The 16,937-nt window shown below is 38.4% G+C and overlaps 1 protein-coding gene across 3 annotated transcripts in view; it reads left to right on the top strand.

Moving 5' to 3' along the window:
* Hao1 (hydroxyacid oxidase 1) overlaps nucleotides 1-16,937 on the top strand; it is a 113,843-nt gene that overhangs the window by 44,865 nt on the left and 52,041 nt on the right. For all 3 annotated transcript variants that reach the window (XR_005877435.1, XR_005877434.1, XM_005068677.4), the window contains exons 3-4: nucleotides 182-437; nucleotides 7,103-7,278. Coding sequence is in view for 1 of the 3 variants with exons in the window: in XM_005068677.4 (XP_005068734.2) it covers nucleotides 182-437; nucleotides 7,103-7,278 (432 nt within the window). In the remaining 2 variants the exon portion in view is untranslated. The remainder of the gene's footprint in view (nucleotides 1-181; nucleotides 438-7,102; nucleotides 7,279-16,937) is intronic.

Genomic DNA, 16,937 nt, shown 5'->3' with positions numbered 1-16,937 from the left:
CTTTGTTACTTACTTATTTCTTTTTACAATATACAATAATACAATGAAAATCAATACATGTGCTATTTATTTATTTTTAAAGATTTGAGTTTATGCAGGTGTCTTTTCCTCTTGAACAAAACCCCAGTCTAGGAGAAGGAGCTGTGCCAGGTCTATATTGATTATCTCCTTTCCACTCCAGCCTGTCAGACCATGGGAACTGGCATGATGCTGAGTTCTTGGGCTACCTCCTCAATAGAAGAAGTGGCAGAGGCTGGCCCTGAGGCACTTCGCTGGATGCAACTGTACATCTACAAAGACCGCGAGGTCAGCAGACAGTTAGTGAAGCGAGCTGAGAAGATGGGTTACAAGGCCATATTTGTGACCGTGGACACACCTTACCTGGGCAACCGCTTTGATGACGTTCGTAATAGGTTCAAGCTGCCACCACAACTCAGGTAAGTATGAGCTCACAGTCTCAGAGTGGTTTTTCTCTTTCCCTTTCATGGGCCGTCTCCCAAGGCTGCCTTTCTTTTTCTAGTTTGCAAGTAGATACTGTAGATAAGTAAATCTCCATAGAGACATTAACCTTAGAACATGGTTGAAAGGATCTCATTGGGAATGATAGGCTCTGTGATCTAGAGAAGGCCACTGCCATACATCTGTATAATCTCTAACAAACAATGATGCTTGGAGATGTCACATATTTGAGCTCTTACAACAGGAGGGATTAATATATATATTTGCAAAATTAAAAAATGTATTACCAGCATGCATTAAGGCTTTGGGAAATATGAAATAGCATACAGATGAGTTTTGTATAGGCTACAGTTTTTTTTTATTTGTGATCCTGGTGCCCTATTTCTTCATGGAAATCAAAGAATCACATTCATATTTCAATTTTAGTTGTATTCGGAGCAGACAGGGATAGAAAGATGTAAAGAAAGAGAAAACCATGGAGGAAAAATAAGTCATGTATTTGATCCTTCATCTACTTCATTTTATGTTCCTCCTTCATGTGGTTCATTCATGGATTGAGATTTGGTCACTCAGTCATTCATATTAGTAAAACCCATTCATCACATAATCTAAACTTGAACTATAATGATTTCATTGGGACATTTAGCCTATGATTAACTTTTAATCATCCCTCCCTTGTAGCATTTTAGGAGTAGAAGTAGCCTGAGTAAAAGCCAGGACCAGTGGAGCTCAGTGAGAAAGGACTTCAGGTTCATTCAGCTATACTCTACGTGTCTTTCCTTATTGCTTTGTCCTTCCATATTTTATACCAACAGGGCCTCTTATAGTTTTCATACCAGTTGTGACAGATATGGGACAGCTCTTGGGTTATATGCATCTGAACAGACATCAAACCCTTGTCTTAGTGGATGGCATTTGGTGTTGGGTGTCAGTGGACGCCTTCCAAGAGGTGCTTCATTCTACAAGGGCTGCTGCTCACTCTGTTTACACTTTGTTTGTGTTTGGAACAAGTAGGACTTTAAAGATTGAAGAAAGATAAAAGGATAAAAACAAAGCATTCTTAATTTGCCCTCTGAAGGAATTCAAAATTGACAGATGAAAAGCTCCCATAGGGAGAAACAGATTATTGGAATTGTGACTTCATATGTATTTTAGACAGTCTTGTGTAAGGACCAAAGAATTGCTATTTCCCATAGCCACCACTATATCTATGAGACTTTTTAATACCAAGCATAAGATTTGCTGTTGTGGGGTCTATCAACTGGTGATGTAATAAGTGGGAATGCTTGCCACTCTCAGACAGATTTGGGGATATTATTTCTGCATGTGGTTCCTCTAGTAAGCTAAAGAAAGGCTTGGCATTAGGGCTGGAGTACAGATCTGATGGGCAGGCTACCCAGATACCACATAAAGGTGAAGAGAACAAAAGCAAAACCTGCAGCTCCTGATATAACCCTAAGCCTGCCAGATTCACCAGAAAGCTAACTATTTACACCTTCTCTAAAATGCAATCTGCACTCACCTTCTTTTTTATTTTGACTGCCTATTTGTTTTTGTTTTTTAGACTTTCTAAAATAATTAGTTTCACACTGCCACAGTTTCCTACCGGAAACTCTCCTTATTTCCCTTTGGTCGTTTGTGAGGGAATGGCCCCTCCTCTCTTTCCCTAATGGCAAGGCTATTAACAACAATGATAGTAACAGAACCATGGAGTTTGCTTTGTCCTTCCTGCTATGGGTATCTAGTCCTGTGGGCAGGAGGACACCTTAATGTATCCAGGTTGGAACCCCTTGCTTCTCAGCAAGGAGGTGACTGCAGGATTAGCCACAGGCCTAACCCCTCCCCCCTCTTCCTTTGCCCCTGGACTACTGCCCAGATGATGTGGTGGTTGAAACAAAGACCCCTTTCAGTTGCTAGTGTTCACAGGAATGGCCCTGGGTTTCCAGCTTGTCACAGCTCCGTTTTGAAGACGATCAAATCACGTGCAACACATCCAGGTTATGGGGAACAGAGAACCATCCTGCAGCTAAGCACACCCCACAGTGGCCTGCACACTGGTGGGGGCTTGTCCTGCGCGTGTCAGGGAAGCACAGCGCTTCTGCCCAGCACCTCAGGGGTCCACACTGAAGACAGAACATACAAACTGGAGGTCTAGCCTTCTACTTGAGGCTTCATTCACCCCCCACCAAAAAAAAAAACCCTCATCTGTTAACAGCCCTATATGAAATCAGTTTCTTTTTGCACTGACCTGACTCATAGAAGGTGAAGCCTGCTTTTCAGAAGTGAGGTTTGGCAAGGGAGGGAGACAGGAAATCCAGGGGAGAATGAGTCGCTAAGCCTGGCTCCTTCCAGCCTTTGCTACTTCCTCTGCCCGGGGTGGAGGGGAGGGCCCTGACTCTTGGCACCCGGGAGCAGAGAGAGTTCAGAGGGTTGATAATGGCCACTTGGTCTATATGCAAAACATATGCGTGCATGCACATTACAACTGGTATGAAAGTGAGAGGCAAAAGGGAAATCCTCCACTCTGGAAGAAGCAGGGACAAAGTCAGTTAACCATGCAAATTCCGGAGGCTGAGAGGCAGGGGCATTTTGTCTTGTCCATGTTCTGCTGAGACGATTCGTCTACCTGGGTTAAGAATAGTCTCCTCCCCTTCCACTCCTGCTTTGCCCACAGTTTCAGAAAGTTTATAGAAAAGTGGCAAGAGCAAATAATTGTTAGGAATACACACCGAGGCCAAAGGTGTCCACACCCGAACCCTCAAACCTGCTACCTTCCATGAACTTGGCAGAGGAGATGGAATTAAGGATATTGAGACAGGAGATGATCAGGTTTTATCACAGCAGAAATTATAAGCAATGAAGAGTTTTCATTAGGGAAAGGAGTAATGTCAGCCAGAGGAGGAGTTGAGATGATAAAACGAGAGTTTGGAAGCATGTATCCAAGAGGCTGGGCTGTCCACTCAGAGAATAAGTGAGAACTTAGAGAACAAGTGAGGTAATCAATCTATTCTTCTCTAGACAGGCAGAGGGACTGGACACCCAAGGATACCTTGAGTTGAGCTCAGTGAGAACCATTTTGTTCTTCCAAATGTAATACATGTGTAACATGAGATGTTATTTTTTAATGTGTATGGGTGTTTTGCTTGCATGTGTATCTGTGCACCATGGTGCCCTAGTGAGGTCAGAAGAGGGCTTTGGGTCCTTTGGAACTAGACTGCTGTGAGCTGATGTGTAGGTGTCAAGAATTGAAACTGGGTCTCAGAAGAGCAGCCAGCACTCTTCTCAGCTAAGCCCTATCTCCAGCCCCAAATTTGCGACATTAGACATTGTGAGGCTGCATTTGTGGTCATGTGTTACAACAACAATGGCAAAACAAACATTACCCTATTGAGTTCATCTTTATAGTAGCTTTGCAATGAGATCTGCCCTTGTGACCACACTTCAAATATCAGTGTGAGCCTCTGCCAGTTGGCTTGCTTCCTCTTCTCTCCCCTTGACCCCCTTTATTGTACTACATTCCAACAAAGTTGACAATTTACACATTGACTATTTCTGTGATGGATGGAGATCTTTTGCTCTCTTATTCACTGGCATTTACTAAATATCTAGAAAACTGATAGACATAAGTGCTTAGCATGTATTTGTCTAATCAGCATATAAAAGTCTACTAACAGATTTGGGATTTTCCCAAAATAAAATAACTAGGAAAAAGTTGAATAGGATTAGAACTCCAAGTTTGTGGCCTCAGTCTGTCGTTAGACCACCTGGCCACACTGAGGAGGAAGTGACCAGGATATGTTCTGAACATTGCTTTCCTAACCACAGAAGAAAGGCTAGCTGCCTGTCCCCATCTCATGCAAATTGTGAATTTCTCCTTCTTTCCATACTCTGATGCTATTATGAATTTAGCTTATTTTTATTTTGTTTTACTTTATTTTTGGAATTTTCAAAACAGATATGTGGCTTCATCCTTAGTATTACATTGTCAAAATTTTGAAATCATATGTTACCATCGATGCTTATCCTTATTAGTCATACTATTGGTTATTTAAACATACTTACCTTAGTAATTATTATTTTTCCTTGACACTAATTTCTAAAATCAGAATCAATTTCTATGTTAGACTAAAAACTATATTAAGGGATACCCCAGGAATAACAATTCCCTTACAAGCAGGAAATTTGGTCCCTTTGTGGCATTTTTCAGCTCAGGATTCTGAAAATTAAGCTCTAAATAGCTATGTTAATATATCAGTGTTGTCTTTTGCATTCCTTAACAAAATGAATATCAGAAGCTACTTTAAGGGTCACACAAGCATTCGCATGCACACACACACACACACACGTCATAATCTGAATAAAAATAGCATTCATGGCAGTTTATTTCAGAACCATCAGTAAAACACTCCATCGTGGGTTCTCTGTCAAGATATCTGAAAACTTTTTCTTGGCTTCTGGCTTTGAACAAAGTTTAGAGTCACAACAAGGCTTCATTGTACCCTGAGATTTCTGTAAGGCAACATTCATTCAAGTGTTGATCTGTATTGCACGGTCCAAGAATAACAACAGTTATTTATATAATTTTATCCATGTTTCTGTTTTTTCCTATCCATTTCACCCTTTCACCCACCCCTGCTGAAGCACAGCAGTCTGTTTGGTGTGGGGGCAGGGACATATGTAGATGGTTTCCTTTTTTCTCCTAGTCTGAGGCTGGGATAGATAGATTGCACCTTTTCTTTTAACAATATTTATGTTTGAAATTTAGTATCATTGAAGTAATGGGCTGAGTTTCCCTCCCAAGGATACATTTATTGAGCAGAAAGCTTAATTCAACTCAAATTAAGAATACCACAGAAGACCAGGACTGTGACATATTGTATAACTCTAAGTGTCTTGACAAATGGAAAGTTCACATAGTTCATCAAAAACCAACAGCTAGATGGGGGTCATGTATATGGGGTACTTTATATCTTTATGTCCATAAATGTACAGGAATTTGTGCAGTCCTACTGAGAAAACTGCCACTGATACCATGACTTTAGTAGGCTCATTTGGAATTGAAATTCCATATCTATGCGATGGTCTATGCGCTCTAACTACTCCATCAGTGATTTTAGCTGAAATGCTCTAAAGTGTAAACTAAGTATCATCCCGTATGTCTAAAAACAAGGTCTGAAATAGTTAAAAAAAAAAAGAATTCCTATATACTCCCATCTGTAGGCATGCAGTTTCAGTTATGGCTCAGGATCTTTTCCATGTTCAGTGGCAGAGCTGGTGGAGGGCAAATGAGCTGGGAGTAGTTTATAGGTGACACACAGCTGTGTTGTTACCTATAGGAAGAATGACTAGTGGGTCAGTTCAAATGTGCAGGAGAGCAAGTTGCCAATGACCCATGTGGTGTGTTTAGAACTGCAAGCAGAATGAATATTGCTTTAGCTTGGGAGGCCGTCCAAATACAGCCAAGAATGGCATGACAGGGCAAGAAAAAGGATATCAAGTATAGGGTGATCCAGCAGTTGAGTCTTGGTCATGCATTAGAGAACCACTTGATCAAACTAGATCAATATGGTAGACTAGGAGAAGGCAACAGCTCAGTGTTGGCATTTCTTGACTGTGGCTCCCTGGGGAGAAAATGGAGCCACTGGCCAAGTGTAAGTTGCTCTTTCAGTAGAGGAAGACTGTTAACATATAGGGAAGTGGGTGGCGGAGAGGAAGCCAGCAAATGGGGGATTTTGCAAAGATAGATGAAACAGTGGGCGACTGAAGTGCCTAATCCTGTGGGAACATTCTGGGAACACATACACACGACGTCTCAGAGTGAGTCTACTCACAGGTGCAGGAGTTGACACTTCCAGTTTGCTGGGTGGAAATGAAAGCGCAGCAACAAGAAAGAAAAGATGGTGGTTGGTGATCATCTGAAAGCCTAGGCCCTTGTCAAGGTTCTCTGAAAGACCAGAGTTTGAGCCAGTAACAGGCAACAGCTGAATGCAGGAGGGAAAGGCAAGACTCCTGTGCTGAGAACCACTTCTTGAGTCCCACAATACAACACATCTAAGCAAAGAATATATAGTTAGCAATCAAATGACCCAGGCAAGATCTCAAATAATGACCCTAGCTGGTTTTATTCCTGGGCATCTCATTCTGCACTTGGGTTACTGTTATCTACATGAAATGGGAATCACGGTGATTCAGTGTTACCTTCTAAAAGATTTTAAGGGAAGAAATACATAAATATGAGTATAAAAAGGCCATTTTTAAACCATAAGGCACCATGCAAATGGTTTCTATTATGCTGAATTTGCATAGCTGGCTGAAAATAGAATCCAGTCTATTGTCTGTGGCTATAAACTGGCTTAAACAGGAAATGTTTGAACATGGCTACACATTGATCCTTAGGAGTAATTTGTCTGAATAAACACACAAATGTAAATTCAGCTTTAGGTGGTCCGTTGAAATCACATGGCCACAGTTAGAACACACTCCTGCATCAAACCCTAGAAAATTTGCAGACTACCAACCCATGGGTGACTGAGTAACTTATCAGAAAGGGAACAATTTTCCCCTTATTTTCACCAGGTCAGATAGAAGCAGGGGTGAGCCCCACAATACTTTCTCTAATTTCCATTCTATGTATCTATTCTAGGATGAAAAACTTTGAAACCAATGATTTGGCATTTTCTCCTAAGGGGAATTTTGGAGATAACAGTGGACTTGCTGAATATGTGGCACAAGCCATAGACCCATCTCTCAGCTGGGATGACATTAAATGGCTCAGACGATTGACATCGCTGCCTATTGTTGTAAAGGGCATTTTGAGAGGTTTGTCATTTGTCTTCTTTGCTCCATATTGATTTTATGATCATTTCTGGATATGGTCATGGTGGCTTTTTAGAGAGAGTAATTGATAGGAAAATGGTATTACAGATTGAAAGATGTTTCAGCTCCCAATTCTCTCTTTCTCTCAAAACATTTGCTGTTATTTGTATATGTACATACGCCTTCATGTCTATTTGTAGCTTGTGATCACTTTCCCTAGGGCTGTTCCCTTAATCCCCCCAGCATCACTACCTTTTTTCTTGTCCATATGGATTATCTGGCTCATTTATATTTTACATATAATAGATAAAGTGTTAATAGGTAAAATGCTCATTACTTTCAATTAGAATATCTAATGAGAAAGCTCAAAAAACAAGATCAAGAGAGTAATGTTTGAAAGGAAGTTATTCATACATGTAAAGTTTATACTGTTTAGTTTTACTCTAACTGTTTGTTTCGCTTATTTATCAAACAAAAATCATCTCTATGACAACAACTGTATCAAGTATCACATATGCTCAGCCTGGATTGTAGGAAGAATTGAAGCAGTTCTGAGAAGCCAAGTCCTCATTGACTCACAGGTTTTTACCCAAAAGTCAGATGGACAGACTGGGAACAGTTATTTTCTCTTTACCAGAAGAACAGAGATTATATTTTTAGGAATGTGAAACTATGGGTAGTTGGGAAGTTTTAGAAGAAGCATCCACCCTTACTACCATTTTAAAAATTGCTTTCTATTGAATGTAAATTGGAATGCAAGATGTAATCTGTTGCTGTGGTTAAACTCTGTCCTGGGAGAACATTAACAAAGCCCCAAGGATGTGCTTCAGACGGGATTTGGTTTTCACTAGAACTCACGCTAACAAACAAATAGCATGTATGAGCAAAGGCATAAAACTTCTTAAAGTTTCTTTTTTTTAACTGATTTTTTTACTTTCTTTATGAGTTTTTGTTTTGAAGAAACTCTTCTCAAATTAGCTCTTTTCACATATCCTAGGTTAAGAAGTTCCTAAAGAATATTTTTCTTTATCCTTGGGTTATTTTCAAAAGTGTTGACATGTATATAAAATACTTTAGTTCTTAAGCTTATGCAAATTACTGTAGCTCCAAGTATTTGAGGTTAGCTCTCGTGGATTTAAATTTGGCTTTGACAATATAGTAAGGAATGTAATATATGATCATGACACCCCTCAGTGATATTACCTGCTCACCATTGTCTTTCTTAAACACCCAACTTATTTAAGGGTCAAAGCACAAGTATGGAATGCCACATAATGTTCTCTGAGGACTAGTGAGAATGTCAAAGATTGTCAATATTTTGCCAAGCCATACAGTTTGACTCTTTAAATAGCTTTTTGGTCTTGGTTATAAAATAAATAATTAAAAAGCAAAATGCAAAACCATGGACAGATTTCACAAGTCATTGACAAATAGGAAACCTTTTATCTGGTCCTGTTTCTTCTTGTCTTACATACTCATAATCCAGTCAGAACAAACCATTTGATCATTTGCTCAATGGTCTCACATTGCCTGGAGAATGTAGAAACACACTCTGAATGATCAAGATGACAAACTTTAAATTGTCATTTGCCCAGTAACCCCACATTGCCTAGAGAATGTGGAGATGCACTCTGAATGACCAAGGTGACAAACTTTTTTAAAGTGCAATTTCTTCAAATGGAAGACCCTTTCTAATCTTATTATGTCTAGGGTATGATTCATTGCTACAAAACATTTAACAAAAGAAATGAATCTTGCCCAACTTTCACTACCTGCTCATCTCTGTAGTAGCTATTCCTTGTTATCCTATGGCAATAAAAATAGCAGTTCATATTTGCCTGAGAGTTTAACATGAGTTAGGTACTTTCTCAACATTCAAATCTTTTATTCCACAAAGTGATATAATGCGGATTACTGTCCTCACCGGGTGGTTTAGGACATTGATACACAGAAGATAAATAAGTCTCCACTAACATGGCAGGTGAGCTCTTTGAAGACAAACGGAAGACTGCACCCATGCTTAGGCTGGACTTCTAAAATATCACTTACATTTTAAAATACATTTTGGGTTGATAGCTAGATAGTCAGAAGTAGCTACAACTTGTCAAAATATATTGTTGACTACATCTAGACTTTTAACAACAAAACATAGCCTATCTCCTTATTTAGTATAAAAGAAAATGTAAGTAACTTTGTGCAGTGTTAAGTGTGGTGGCATCTGCTAGTCACAGGTGACTTTATGTTAATAAAAATAAAGTAAAATTTCCAGTTGCTCAGTTAGGAGACCACATATTATTTTATATATTTTGTTTAAATAAGAAACAATCTTATTTTACATATCAATTCCAGTTCCCTCTCCCTCCCATTTTCCCATGCTCCCCAATGACCCCCCATCCCATCCCCCATCCACTCCCCAGGGAGGGTGAGGCCTTCCATGAGGGATCATCAAAATCTGTCAAGTCATTTGGGGCTGGGCCTAGGCCCTCCCCTTTGTATCTAGGCTATGAGAGTATCCCTCATTGGAAATGGGCTCCTGAAGTCTGTTCGTACACTAGGAATACATCCTGGTTCCATATTTACTTTATAAAAGTTTTCGTTAGTATGCAAGGTATTTGGTTTCTTTATGACATTTTTTAATCTAATTTGAACCTATTTTGTTTGGGCTTCTTCTCTAATTCTCTCTCCTACCCCTATGGCCCCCTTTCTACCCTTCTGTGCCTACCACACTCATTTCTGGTTATATATGTTCTGTTTTTTTCTTTCTCTTCCTTAGCACCTGTTTGCCATACTCTCATGCCGTCCTTTCTGTTTTTGTGGTCTATACCCTCATAGATACACATATGTGAACACTGAAGCTAATATCTGCATTTGAGAGTCAACACACATGTCTATCTTTGTTATTCTATGTCACCTTGTTTAATTAATAATTATTTTAAGATCCAACCATTTTTTTCTGAAAATTTCACTCTTCTCAGCAGTTGAGTAAAATTCACATAAATATGTAGCGAGAGATCTAACTGCAAACTGTGGCGCTGACCATCTGGGCGTGGTCACAGATGCATACAGGACTGGAGGATTTAGGTTGGCTCTGGAAGGGCTTCCTTTCTGGCCTGGTCACAGAACAGCCTGACCTGGGGCAGCCACCCGTGTCTTATATAAGTGTTATCTCTCCGAATAAACCTTTTAACCTATACTGAGTCTAGTGAATCTTGATTCCCACATGGGACATTTAGATATAATATATATTATCCATCCATGAGTTGATGAACAGTTAGGCCGGTCGCATAGCTATCATGAATATAGAAGAAATCAACATGGGTGTGCAAGTATCTGTAAGCATCTGTGTGATAGGATGTAGAAAGCTTTGGGGATGGGCTTAGGAGTGACTTAACTGGGTCACTTGGTACTTTCACTTGTTGTGTTTTTAGTTTTCGAGCACTCTCCACACTTTCCCTCCATGAGTCTGCATTAGTTTTCACTCCCCCAGCAGTGAATAAGTGTTTCTGTTTCCCCACATCCTCTTCCATAGTTGTCCTTTGCTTTCTTGATGATAGTCCTCTTGACTGAATGAGATGGATTCATCAGGTAGTGTTAATTTGCATTTCCCTGTTGGCTAAAGTGTTTGAACAATTTAAAATACTTATTGGCCATTCATGTTCTTCATTTCTTCCATTCATCAGCCTATCCTGACTGGCAGTTTTTGTTTGTATTAAAAATTGCCATCTATTTTTAAGTAAAATTGTATTTTATGTACATCAGTGTTTTGCCTTCATGTTTGCTTGTGTACTACATGCATATAGTTCCTGCAGATACCAGAAGACAGGTCAAATCTCCTGGAACTAGAGATATAGACAGATGTCAGTGGGTGATGGGAATCCCACCCAGGTCCTCTGGAGGTGCAGCCAATGCTCTCAACTGCTGAGCCATCTTTCCAGCTCCTGGTACTTTAACTTTTCAGTTTTTTAAAAATATCTTCTAGATATTAACATGCTATTTGAAGTATAACTAACAGATATTTTTTCCCTTCTATGGGCTACAAAGGTAGTTTCCTTTGTCATAGTATTTTCTTGTAGTTCCTTTTGTCAATCCTTGGGCTTTTTCCTGTGCAGTTGAAGTTCTAATTTCCCAAATCATTTTCTGCATGCATCTATCTGTCTGTCTGTCTATCTGTCTATCTATCTATTTATCCGTTTTTTTCAGTTTGGGAACATTAAATATATTTAACTATAGGTAAAAACTAGATATTATAGTCACAGAATAGAGTGTAATTTTAAATTGTCCTAATGCACACAAATTAATGACATTGATTGGGAACAACAGAAGGCAATATTGAACAACATTGAAGTAATTATGTTTCTGTTATTTAGTAAGTGGGGCTTATTTTCACTACAAAAGAGTAGAAAGTGTTAAAATCATGTGTTAGTTTTGAAGAATTATTGTCACCACAAATCTGTGGCCCCTCTAGAAGCCACATAGAGTAGCAGTTCTTACCTGGAAAGTGCCACTTCAGAATGCCATTCTAAAGATGCTCTGGGTTCTCTAAAATCAAACTTCCTGTACATTTTTTCTGGCTGAATTTGGTGAATTTTTAAATATAAATAACATATATCTCAATAACCACAGTCAATGTTTCCCCAGATTACATCATTTTCATCATCTTTGCTTCAGAAATGTCTTAATTTTCATTACAGTAAATCTTGGAGCTAAGATTAAAAATAAAAACAATGATAAGGAAAGTAAATCTTCCTTAATAATTATAATAAAAACTAATTTTATTTAGAAGAGAACATTTTTTTCACATCCCAGCTACAGCCTCTCCCATTCCTCCCATTCTAGTCCCTCTCCCCCATTCCTTCCTCCTACTTCCCAATATCCTCTTCTTACATGTCTATCCAGGAAAGGGCAGGTCTCCCATGGGTATCAACAAAACATGGCATATCAAGTTGCAGTAAGACTAAGTACCTCCCCAAATATGAAGGCTGGGCAAAGCAACCCAGTATGAGAAGTAGGGTTCCAAAAGCATGTAAAAGAGGCAAAGACAGCCCCTGTTCCCCCTGTTAGGAGTCCCATTAAGAGGAACAAGCTACACAACTGTAGTATATATGCAGAGTATGAGTACCTAGGTCAGTCTCATGCAGGCTCTCTGGTTGTTGTTTCAGTCTCTGTGAGCCTCTATGAGTCCAGGTTAGTTGATTGTATAAGCCTTCTCGGTGGTGTCCTTGAACCCTCTGGCTCCTACACTCCTTTCTCTCTGTCCTCTGCAGGATTCCTGATCTCCACCTAATGTTTGGCTGTGGGTCTCTGCATCTGCCTCCATCAGTTGCTTGATGATGCCTCTCTGATAACAATTAGGCCAGGCACCAATCTGTCACAAGAGATGGCCAGTTCAGGCTATTTTTCTGCTATTGCTAGTAGTCTAAGCTGGGGTCCCCATAGACTCCTGGGCGATTCCCCTGCACCACTGTGCCTATATTTTGAAATAATTTTTTCTATCTGTTTATTGTAACAGTTTAGTGTTTCTGGTTTTAAGTTACTGTCTTTCATTCTATTTGAATTATTTTCATGGTGTGCAGCATAAAACATTTGGATTTAATTTTATTATTCTGTAGGTAGATATCCAGTATCACCAGTACCTTTTGATGGATAGGCTGTCCTTCCTGTAGAATTAAGTGGCCATATCTGTGTGAACATTTTCTTCATCACAGAAAGTTCTACTGAAATAGATGCACAGACATTTAGATTCACTTAGTCTAGGCAACTTACTGGAAAGGCCTTGTGTCTACCTCCTTCCTAGGATCAAGGGTGGGCCACCATGCCCATCTGGCATTTGCATGGGTCCTGGGGATTTGAACTCCTGTCCTCAGGCTTGCAAGTGCTTTATCTGTTGAGCTATTTGCTCAGCCTTATTCTGAATTGCTTAAGAAGAAATGTAGAAATAAAAAAGAGGTATGAAATATTAAAAGTGTGATACCTAAAAAATAAAAATGAAATGAATGAGTCATTTAACAAAAGTCAGTGATACTTCCTCAAGTATAAAATAACAATGAATAATAAGAACAAGAGAACAGAGGCAGAGGCAGGTGGATCTCTGTGAGTTCGAGACCGGGCTGGACCGACAGCCTCCAAAACAATACAGAGAAACCCTGTCTCGTAAAACCAAAAAAAAAAAAAAAAAAAAAAAAAAAAGCAAAAGCAAAACAAAAAAAAAAAGAACAAGAGAACATTATAGTCAACTAGATGAGTGGTAAACAGATTACTTTAAAATGACAAATGTCTAGTTGACATACATTTTATATTGAAAATACACAAAGAAAGGGCAGGAAGAAATTGTTAGACAAGTTCTGAATTCTGATGCTGTAATGATTAGACTAAGAAAACAAATCATATATTATCATAGATGAAGTGGCAGAAAAATAAAATGGGTACATATAGAAAGAAATCATGAAAATAATTTTTTATGAAGTACTAAAGGCCAGGCCAGTCTGTCATCTGTCTTCAGGTCAACAATGGGTTCCAGCAAACAAGGGAAAAGTCTGAACCATTTTGTGGGAAAACAATTGATCAACTTTGAGTGTGTTACAGATCATATAGTGATTAGAAAAACAAAGGGATCAGTCAAGGGATGCCAGTTTGGTTGTCACTGATCTCTTTTTGGACAGCTATGCATGGGTGCACTACAAACAAAACCATAAACCAACTGAGAGCTTACATCCATCTGTTTGTAAGAGATTTAAAGCAGAAAAAAACAAGAGAATGAAGGTAGGCATTGAGACCCAAGAGAAACCACTGCAAAACAAGAAATTGGAGGGCTTTGGGCAGCTGACCCAAGGTTGGAGACAGGATGACTTAAAGGGGTTAGCTAGAATTATGGGAAGGTTTGAGGATATACCAAAGTCTCATAATAACTGGAACAAAAGTAAGGTAATTAAATCTCTAGGAAAGTCAAATAATGTACCAAAGGCTGTATGTCCAAGTAGGAAGCAACAATAAAATGCGAAGCAGGAATGAGAGGCGATGGGATGGGAAGTGACCAATGTGTTGGAAAGCCATCTTGAAATCCTTCCCCTCCATAAGTTCAACAAATTTCTCTTAAAATGAAAACAATATAGCTAAAATGATCAAGTTATGGACAGATGCAGTGTTTTCTTTTTCTATCCAAAAGATTGACAGTTTTCGTCACTGCCAGTAATCTGCTACAGTAAATAATACTCTAGTTAATAAATTGAGATGACTCATCCAGTAATGTCAAACTGTTAAGAAGTCTTAAATTCACCAAAGGAATAAATTTAAATCAGTCACTCATTTGAAAAGAAAATACACAATTTCTGTTTTTAAAAAATCTTCGCTGCCATCAATCAGAGCTGTGCATGTTAATTTTACTTTATTATTAAAAAGACAGATTTGAAAAGCAATTTTTTCTATTTTTTGTATTGTTTCTCCCTTTACTCTCTTCCCTCCAAATACCTTGTGATCCTACTTTGAAATTCATTGCCTCTTTTTCTTTAATTAATAGTTCTGCACACACACACACACACACACGTATGCACACACAAGCTTTATATAGGGTTTTTACTGCTGTGATAAAACATCATGGCAAAAGCAACTTGGCAAGAAAAGGGTTTATTTCAGCTTATAGTTCCACATCACAGTCCATCATGAAGGGGAGAAAGCGCAGGAACCTAGAGGCAATAGCTGATGAAGAGTCATGGAGGACTGCTTCTTAGTGGCTGACTCCCCATAGCTTTCTTATCCTGTTTCTTTATATACCCTAGGACCACGTTTCTAGGGGTGTTTCACCCACAAAATGGCTGGGACCTCCCACATCATCATTGATCAAGAAAAGTGCTCTACAGACTTACCCACAGGTCTATCTGTGGAGGTATTTTCTCAATTGAGGCTTCTTATTTTCAAACAAAGCTAGTTCATACACATATCTTTTAAGGTTGACCACTTGTTATTTGTACATGCTTTCTTTTCCTTGATTTCAACCTAGGGAAAGATAGATTCTCTAGGCCATAGCAATTTTTAAGTTGGAGTCTCAAGTACCTACTCGTAGACATAACAGTTACAATAATAGTACTGTTAGGTTCCACAAAATACTCTATACAATAGAAATTTTTCTTATGCTTCTAGAGCATAGGAGTCAGGGCTCAGAGCAGATGGTTTCTGGTGAGAGCTCACCTCATCTCTTTCTGCAAAGGAGGTAGGACTTTATAATATTTCTTCTTATAAGGCAAAATATCTCTTTATTGAGTTTCACTTTCAAGAATGTAATAATCTTAATTACCTATCAGAGATTCCATCTACAAATATTATCTCTTCTGGTGCTAAGGTTTCTAAAGAATTTGGAGAGGACAGGGGTACCTAGGACATAAGATATAGGTGTAATATCAATGTATACTCATAATTTTAAAAGAATAGCATTACTATCATTATTTAACTATTTGAATTTTAGTATTCCATGGCATGTAGTGGAAAGTGGTGTAGCACACAAAAATTAAAACAGTTAGAATTACAAATTATGTGCATCTTTTATAATTAGTCTTAATAAAGATAGTCTTGTATTCCCATTGCTGAGTTGGTACATATGTGCATTTTCTGTATCTACACGTTTAACTCTCCAAAGTCTGGTTTTCAAGACAAACTCTAACAAATTGGTTTTACTTAATATTACATTTAAGAATTAATAAAATGGGAGCATCCTAGAGATAATATTCTGGAAGATAAAATTTAACAATTATGTTTACTGCTTAAGAATATTAATCAATATTAAAACTGGATTTTCAGAAATCAACACATTTGAAGCACAATTAGTAAGTTATAATTTGAACATGATATTTATGATGTATACCACTGATCAAAATTTAATTATATAACAAACAAAAGAAAATTGTTCTTGGGTTTACAACAGCTGTATATTAAACAGTTTGGAATAGTTTTGTTCTTTGGTGGCTTCTTTAAAAATGCTTATCACATATACACTGTTTTACTTCTCATATTGTAAGGTAATAGTTCTGCTAAATGGTAAAACTGCTATGATTTTATTAGTTAAAAATAGCTGATACTGGGCTGGAGAGATGGCTCAGTGCTTACTGTTCTTGCAAAGGACTTAAGTTCAGACCTGTAATCCCAGCTACCGGAGAGTCAACAACACTCTCTTTTTGTCTCACTGGGCACCAGTGTTCATGTGGTGCATATAAACCCATACAAGCACATACACATAAAACAAACAAACACACAAAAACTTAAAATATAATTAACTGAGAAAGTTTTTTTAATGATGTGATACCTGGTATGTTGACGACACTCCAGGGTAGGACTCATGCCCAGTAAATGGTCAGCCAACACAAACTGGACATGATGGAGAGAGGGAGTGGGGAGGTAGAAAGAAATAAAGTAGTTGGCAGGTGGGGAGGTGAGGGAGGATCTTGGATAAGTTAGTGGAAGGTGATTAATATAACCAAAACACATTGTATGAAATTTTCAGATAATTAGTAAAACGTTATAGAATAAATGAAGTTGACAGGAATATGTCTTTCCAGAGATAAATTCTCAAATTTACTATGTACTCATAGTTTTATCACATAGTTAAATTGTTTCAATTGTTACCTTTAGAAGAAGAAGCTACCACTAATATTCTAAATGTAATGACTGGGTGTGTT

This window comes from Mesocricetus auratus, unplaced genomic scaffold (genome assembly GCF_017639785.1).
Source record: "Mesocricetus auratus isolate SY011 unplaced genomic scaffold, BCM_Maur_2.0 Super-Scaffold_100004, whole genome shotgun sequence".
Lineage (NCBI taxonomy): Eukaryota > Metazoa > Chordata > Mammalia > Rodentia > Cricetidae > Mesocricetus > Mesocricetus auratus.
The sequence above is the reverse complement of the archived record's forward strand: the minus strand, read 5'-3'. Positions and strand labels throughout refer to the sequence as shown.